Raw genomic sequence first — 8,225 nt, forward strand, 5'->3', positions numbered from 1 at the left:
AACCTTTCCAGAAAAGAAAGTCATGGACATGGAGAACAGGCTTGTGGTTGCCAAGGGGGAGGGGGAGGCAGTGGGATGGATTGGGAATTTGGGGTTAATAAATGCAAACTATTGCCTTTGGAATGGATAATCAATGAGATCCTGCTGTATAGCACTGGTAACTGCTCACTTGTGTTGGAGCATGATAACTTGAAAAAAAATAATGTATACATATATGTGTAACTGGGTGAACATGCTGTACAGTAAAAATTGACAGAACTTTGTAAATCATCTATAATGGAAAAAAATAAAAAATCATTATAAAAAAAAGAAATCTGTATTAACCCATGAAATCATTGTACATTTTAAATATTTTGAATGAGATTTGGAGAAAATATTAAGAAAGTAGGAAATGGACATATGATAAAACTGTCCTATCAAACAGCGAACACTGTCCCTATCAAACTCAAAAAAGTGAGGTACTTCAAATCAAAGGATGAGTTGAATCAAAGAAATGAAACTTACAGGAAATAAAAAGGAGCAAGTTCTACCTTCACAATCCCATCAAATAATGTCAAATTATGTCTCTAAAGCTTTGCATCCTGCAAAAATGGGCACTTTTTCAGCCCTATATATCTGCCAAAGTATGTCTCTTTACAGTTGCCATTCCAAAGAATCTTTTCAGAGCTCTCTTTTTATTCCAGATTTTTCAAGATATAATGCACAAATTCTGGACATACTGCAAATATTGAGTTAGTGGGACTCTTCTGATGGACTTAATGTTGGCTGAAAAGAGGAGATAAACGCAAACAAACAGTGCATGTGCTTTATTTATATTTTAAAAAGATGTACGTGACATACAGCACTGTTTAAGTTTAAAGTATACAAACAGTATAATGATGTGATATATATTTTGTGAAATGATTATCACAAGTTTAGTTAACCTCCATCATCTTGTATAGCTACAGAAACAAAAGAATCACATGAATGCACAGGCCTTTGAGCTCTCTCATCATCCATCCTTCAATGATGAGGACACATATATGTATTTAGATATGTATGTACAAATTACCCTTCATCAACATGAGGATTACGGGCACAGACCCTTTGCTTAGTCAAAAATCCTCATATAACTTTAGAGTCACTTCTCCATATCCACAGATTCAACCAACCTTATTAAAATAATGTAAATTGCCTTAGTTGTCAACTATATTTTTATAGAGTAATGCAATTGATGAGTATTCTTTTAGAGAGGCAAGAGAAAAATTACTTGGGATGAACACATATAATCTGAGAAGTAATTATTTTAATAGTTCTAGGATGCCCCAATTAAGAAGTGGAATTTCCAAATATTTCTGATTCAAAGGTAGGAAAATTTTGAAGTGGGAAAAAATTAAAACCACCTATATACCAGAGGGAGGAAAAGCTTAATAAAGGATGCACTGAAATTATATAGAGAGGCCAATCCAAAAAATAGAAATCCCAGAAAATAAATACAAGTTGAAAACTTTATTATACAAAGATAAAAGTATCCCTACTTCTAGTTCTAAGAATTTGAGTTGTGCAATTAAGGGGATTTCATCACCTCCAGGATAATTGGCCATTTTACACATGGCATCAAATAGAATCTCTTCAGACCCCTCTTTAAATCTTTATTTCTTAGACTGTAGATGAAGGGGTTCAGCATGGGCATGACCACAGTATACATTACTGAGGTGACTGAACTTGAGTGCGAGCTGTGGGTAGCCGCAGAGCTAAGGTACACACCTAAGAGTGTACAATAAAATAAGGAGACAACTGAGATGTGAGACCCACAGGTGGAAAATGCTTTATACTTCCCTTGAGCTGATGAGATTCCAAGAATGCAAGCAACTATTTTACAGTAAGAATAAAGGATACCAGCAAAAGGACCAACACCCATGAGGACAGCTGCCAAATACATCACCAGGTTATTAAGAAAGTTGTCAGAACTGGCAAGTTGTACCACCTGACTGAGTTCACATAAAAAGTGGGGGATTTCCAAATCTGGACAGAAAGACAGTCGCAACACCATTAAGCTGTGTAACAAGGAATACATGACCATAATTATCCAGGACAGCAGAACCAAGCATCCACAGAGTCCAGGGTTCATTACACTCATGTAGTGCAGGGGGTGGCAAATGGCCACAAACCTGTCATAGGCCATCACACTCAGAAGAAGATCATCTAATCCTGCAAACAGTAAGTAAAAATATATCTGGGTGATACAGCCTTCATAGGTTATGACTTTTTTCTGGGTCTGAATGTTCCACAGCATCTTTGGGATGGTGGTGGAAGTGAAACAAATGTCTACAAAGGACAGGTTGGAGAGAAAAAAGTACATGGGTGTGTGGAGGTGGGAGTCAGAGCTGACAGCCAGAATGATGAGCAGGTTTCCAAACACAGTGATCAGGTACATGGAGAGGAAGAGCCCAAATATGAGGGGTTGCTGTTCTGGATCCTCTGAAAGTCCCAGAAGGAGAAAATTTTCAATTTGTGTATTGTTCCCTGGTTCCATAATGTAGAGGAGACTACTGGGAAAAAAGGAAAATAACATGACCAATTTTCACACAAACTGGTATAGCTCACAAACTGAATACTTCAATTTCTATTTTGCTGTGAAAAAAATGATGCTAACATTTTATGTACAGAAAAGTTCTCCTTGAGGTTATTCCCCATTTCATCTCCGACTGAATTTTTGTCCCATTATTGGCATATTTCCTAAGAGGTCTTTTATTCCACACTTTTAATGAGAAATTATTTCATGCATTTGAGAAACATACTTTGATGCCAACCAGGTTCCAAGCACAAAGAAGGAATAAACAGAGAGTGGTGAAAAACAGCTCTCCCACAATCCAAGGATTACAAATATTCAAATAAAAATATTCCATAATGTGTCAGAAAGTGAAATATGTGCAGAATGTTCAAAGTCTGCAAAGTTATATTTGAACACAGACTTCAAGAAAGAGAAAAAGATTTAGTATGTTATCAGAAGATTATGCCTGGCAGAGGGAAGGGCGCAAAAGACCTAAGGATAATGCTGGTTTGATATGTACAAATCCAAACAAGGAAGCTAGTCAGGCAGAGGAATGAGCAAGAGAAGGAGTGATGAGAGATGGTGTCAGAGGATGTTGCAGAACTAAGTGGCCTCTCTGTTTAAGATACAACTTCAGTAGATAGAGAATCCCCCATTCATATCCTGTTCCTACCATTTTATTCATATTTTGCAAAGGTGTCCTTTAAATTAAAGAAGATCCCCTTCATTGTACCATCTGTTTTGATTGAATTCTGGCCTCTATATTATGTTACCTTAATATAGAGTCCTGATGCCTCTGCTTTGAGAATTGTGCTCACTCCACAAGGCACAGGCAGGAATATGTGCATACACACACACACACACAAACACACACACACACACACCATGGCCTCCTCCTTGGCTGCTTTATTACCTTCCACTTCTTACCCAGAAACACCCTCCTTAGGCCATGAGTAGTTAGAGCTCAAGTTGTTCAAATCAGATTACCTTTCCCATAAATAATGTTTAAATTATACTCAGAAATTCCAGTTTATAAGGTTCTCATGGACAAATAAGCTCAAGGTTCTATTTTGGTAAGTCCAACTTCTGCTCAGTATTTTAAAAATAAAAAATAGTAATAGAAGGGGGAGCAACAGAAACAGAGAGAAAGAGAGACAGAGAGACACGAAGTGGACATATATATGGACATTAGAGGAGAAAGATCTAATAAGCTCATATGGCCCCTGAAACATTGTGATGACGATGAGTCTGCATAGTTCAACAACATTCCAACTCCAGTGACATTTTCTTGATGCTAAGGAAAAATAATGAGGAAAATTATTTGGGACTGAAACAGCAGTATCTTAATGATGTGAAACACTTTACAGATAAATATCCTGAAAGAAAAATCAAGAGGGCCATAAAAAAAATATAAAAAAAATGGAAATATATAACATATGACTAACTGGGGTGTGTTTTCTATGAAGCAGCAGAAGACATTTTTCCTGATACATTTCTCTATTTGTCTAATCCTGTTAATTAGTAAGATTCATGGACTTATGTCCTACTTTTACTGGAAGCAGTTTAAGCCTCCCATTCTTTTTTCAAATTGAGGTTCCATGAATAACCTTTAATTGTCAATACCAGCACTTCATTGTTAAGTGCAGTGTTCACTCTTCAGCATCATAAATAAGTGTGTTATCAGGAAAGCCAGCAAACAACCCCAGTGAACTTTGGCATGTGGGCAGTGTGATGTTGGTTCTCAGATGACCTCAGGTACATGTTCTCAGATTCCGTCTTCTCTGATCCTCTCCTACAGTGTCTGTTCAGCTCTCAGACTTACCTATGGACAGAGTCTGAGAGGAATCCGTCCTCGTAGAAGTCAAAATTCCTCCCTAAATGACTGGTGACTCCGACTAAAGTTTTATCTTAAAAAAGACAATAGGAAAAGATCAAGCACTGGTCTCCCTTCCTGACTTAGGACTGCAACAGAAAGGACATGTCCAACCAAAATTTGCACATGAGGAGGGACTGCAGCAGAAGAGAATCTACAGTGTCCTATGTCTGCTCATTAGGCCTGTTTTCCTTCTTGTTACTTTAAACCTCTAATTACATGATTTCCCTTGGAGACACTGGTATGGACAGAATGGATTTTTTTTCTGCTGATTTTCTATTCCTAGGAGAGTACAAGTCAGGTGAATTCATTTTATTGCTCCTTTTCCTTTAACTCTCCTGCTTCCAAAGCTCTAAGCCCCCCAGCACCTCATCACCTCCCTGAATTCAAATTTTCTCAAAAGTATGATATTGAGGAATTATCTTAAATCAGTCCATGGGTCATCAAAACTTCAATGTGTGTTGTGTAAGGACATTACCACTGAAATCTCTAACTACCATTCACCTCTTCAAAGGGGGGATAAGTTTTCCATCTAATATAAAATCATGAGTGTTATACTCCTTAGATTCCAAGCTAATTAGGAATTTTCCCACTTATATCAGAAGTTTCAAGCTGTAATATTTTCCCTCATGACACACTTTTGTAACTTTAAAAGACATGAGTATTTTTATGCACCACTAGCTAGCATTCCATAGACACTGTCAAATTTCAAATTTTTACGGCAGTGGATTTTATGAGGTAGTGCTTTTATGAACTCATTCTCCATTGCAAAAATGGGACTCAGGGATTTAATGTTCTGCTGAAAGGGTTAAACCAAGAAAGGATGGAGTCTTGATTGGAATCTGTCAGGGTGCTCTTAGTTCTTGAACTCTAGGGCAGTGATTCTCAACCAGAGATGACTTTGTCTTTGGGAATATTTGGCAATATCTGAAGGGAGGGTAATAATCTCCTATAAACCACAGAAGAGCATCCAATATGCATATTTATCCTTCCCCAAGGTCAAGAATAAGATTTTGAGAAAACCTATTCTAGAACAGAAAATCCATAAATTACACATGCATACAAATGTCAAAGGTCTAAATGCAAATTCTGATTTGTGTTTAAATACAAATTCTGATTCATCAGGTCTCCAGAGGGCCCATGGACCTCATTTCTTTTTCTTTCTTTCTTTCTTTCTTTCTTTCTTTCTTTCTTTCTTTCTTTCTTTCTTTCTTTTTCTTTTTTCTTTTTGTCTTTTTAGGGCCACACCCTAAACCCTGGCAACCCTGGAGGTTGCCAGGCTGAGGGTTGAATTGGAGCTGTAGCCTCTGGCCTTTGCCACAGCCATAGCAACGTGAGATCCAAGGTACATTTGCGACCTATACCTCAACTCGCAGCAATGCTGAATCCTTAACCCACTGAGTGAGACCAGGGATTGAGCCTGCATGCTCATGGATGCTGGTCAGATTAGTTTCCACTGAGCCATGATGGGAACTCCAGGGACTGCATATCTAATGAGGCACAGGTGTAGTTGATGGTGCATGTCCTGGTCTGGAGATCTCAGTTTGGCTAGCAAGGCTGCGGTCCTCTGTTAGGTTTCAGGTGCACATAGGTTTAGTGTTCTCCATCAAGGGACGTTTATGTATATACTTCATAAGCCTCTGCAAGCTCCATAGGCTGGTGGCTGCTAGGAGACCTGCTAGCAGGCACTGAGTCCTGCCCCTTCTGTCCAGGGAGTGAACGCCAGCCATCACTGAAAAATATGTGAGTGCCAGAGACTTCTGCCATTGTCCTGGGAATGTGCAAGGGCCACTTGCCCTTTTGGGGACATGCCAGTGGCCATGGATTCCTCTCCTTGCTGTCCCACAACACACAAGGGCCATTGCACCTGCACACTCCATGTCAAATGGATATTGGAAGAGGCAGCAAGCACCTAAACTAAAAACAATCCCTCAATTCAGGACAAGATGGCAAAGTAGAAATATTTGAACTCACCTCAACAAAACACCAAAATTACAACTAACTGCTGAATAACCATTGACAAAAGAGACTGGGTCCTACCAAAAAAGACTTTCTTCTTTCAAGGACAAAAAAAGTCCCAAAGAGATGGTAGGGGGAGTGCTTTTGTGACATAACTAAATCCCACACCCACTGAATGAGTGACCAATAAACTGATTTTATCACAGAGATCCCCTCACAGGAGTGAGAGTTCTGAACCCTGTATCAGGCTCCCTAGTCTGAGGGTCTGGGATCAGGAAAAAAACTCCCAGGGCATTTGGCTCCAAAGGCAAGTGGGCCTTGAGTGCCGAAGCCTCCGCATAAATGAGGAAAACAAATACTCCACTCTCGGAGGGTGCACTCAGTGTGTCACCTTCATTGGGACCCAGTACAAAGCAATAACTCCACAGGAATCTAGGCTCGACCTACCCGTGGGTCTTGGAGGGTGTCCTGGTGAGGTGGGAGTCAAATGAGGTTCATTTGAGGGCAATATCAGGGCTAAGAGGGAAGTTTATAGTGATACAATCTTACCTCAGGAAACAAACAAACAAAAAAACCTTAAACAAAATAAACTTATACCTAAATCAGCAAGAGAAAGAAGAATATACACATATGTATGTATATAAATACATATGTATGCATGTATACATATGTGTTAAGTGTGTATATATACATACATATATACATACATATATATGCACATGTGTATATATATATATGTTACATTCCATGATTCAGCCATAACAAAGAATGAAATCTTAGTATTTCCAAAAACATGGATAGATCTTAGGGTATTAAGAAAAGTGAAATAATTCAGACAGAAAAATCAATAAATATCATATGATCTCACTTTTATCCGGAATATTAAAAAAAATCAAGTATGTGGAGATAGAGAACTGGTTGATGGCTGCCTGAGGTGGGGATTGGTGAGTGGGCAACATGGATGAATCATATCAAAAGGTAAAGACTTCAGCTATAAAATGAATAAGTCATGGAATTTTAATGTACAGCATGGGTTCCATAGTTAGTAAAACTGTAACTTATATTTTAATTTAGCTGAGAGAGAGGATCTTGAAAATTCCCATGATGTGAAAAAATTTCTATGTATAGTGATGAACATTGACTTAATTTATGGTGGTGATTATTTTGCAGTAGGTACAAACATCAAATCATCATGTTGTACACCTAAAACTAGTATAATGTTATGTCAGTTCCATTTCAATAAATGAAACATTCACAACACAAGGGCTGGTCCAGTCAAAACACTGGCTTAGATCAGAATCATGAGTATCATGGGCCCTCGTGAATGCCCCAGGCATTCCTATCCTACACATCAGAATCAATTGGCTGGGACTGAAAGGGGACAGTGACACTGTCTACATTACCAGGAAGGGCAGTTAGGGTAGTGATATAAAACAGAGTAACAAAACCAAAATAAAAACTGTGGTTTCATATTTTACCCTACAATGAAATTACATAAATAGTCTAGTAATAAAACTCATGATTATTCTTTCAGGAAAACTAGGAAAGAATACATGGCATGATATATGTCATTTGAGAAGAAAATATTTTTAAGACATTGAGGTTGTCGCATGAAAGACATGGAAATTTCCAAACGGTTCTTATCCAAGGTTGAGAAAGACTTTGTGGATGTATGAAAATGGACAAAAAGAAAAACTGCTTATATATCAGACAGAGCAGAAATCATAAAGTGATGTGTAGAAATTGTATGGAAATATTTAATTCAAAGAAATATAAATCCCAGGACATAAATGGGAAAAAACATATTCCACAATGATCAAACAATCACAATTTCTTGATCCGAGGTCTCAACTCATACAA

At 38.1% G+C, this 8,225-nt stretch overlaps 1 protein-coding gene across 1 annotated transcript; it reads right to left on the reverse strand.

The window, feature by feature from the left end:
- Nucleotides 1-1,546: 1,546 nt before the first annotated feature.
- On the reverse strand, nucleotides 1,547-2,554 carry LOC125124642 (olfactory receptor-like protein OLF4). Its single transcript, XM_047774688.1, has one exon. It carries the CDS (start codon nucleotides 2,552-2,554, stop codon nucleotides 1,547-1,549), a length of 1,008 nt encoding a protein of 335 aa, XP_047630644.1.
- Between the last annotated feature and the right edge of the window lie 5,671 nt (nucleotides 2,555-8,225).

The sequence above is a fragment of the Phacochoerus africanus genome, chromosome 4 (genome assembly GCF_016906955.1).
Source record: "Phacochoerus africanus isolate WHEZ1 chromosome 4, ROS_Pafr_v1, whole genome shotgun sequence".
NCBI lineage: Eukaryota > Metazoa > Chordata > Mammalia > Artiodactyla > Suidae > Phacochoerus > Phacochoerus africanus.

Coding starts and splice junctions, on each gene's coding strand:
- LOC125124642 (XM_047774688.1), bottom strand. CDS start 2,554: ATGTTATTTTCCTTTTTTCCCAGTAGTCTCCTCTACATTATGGAACCA.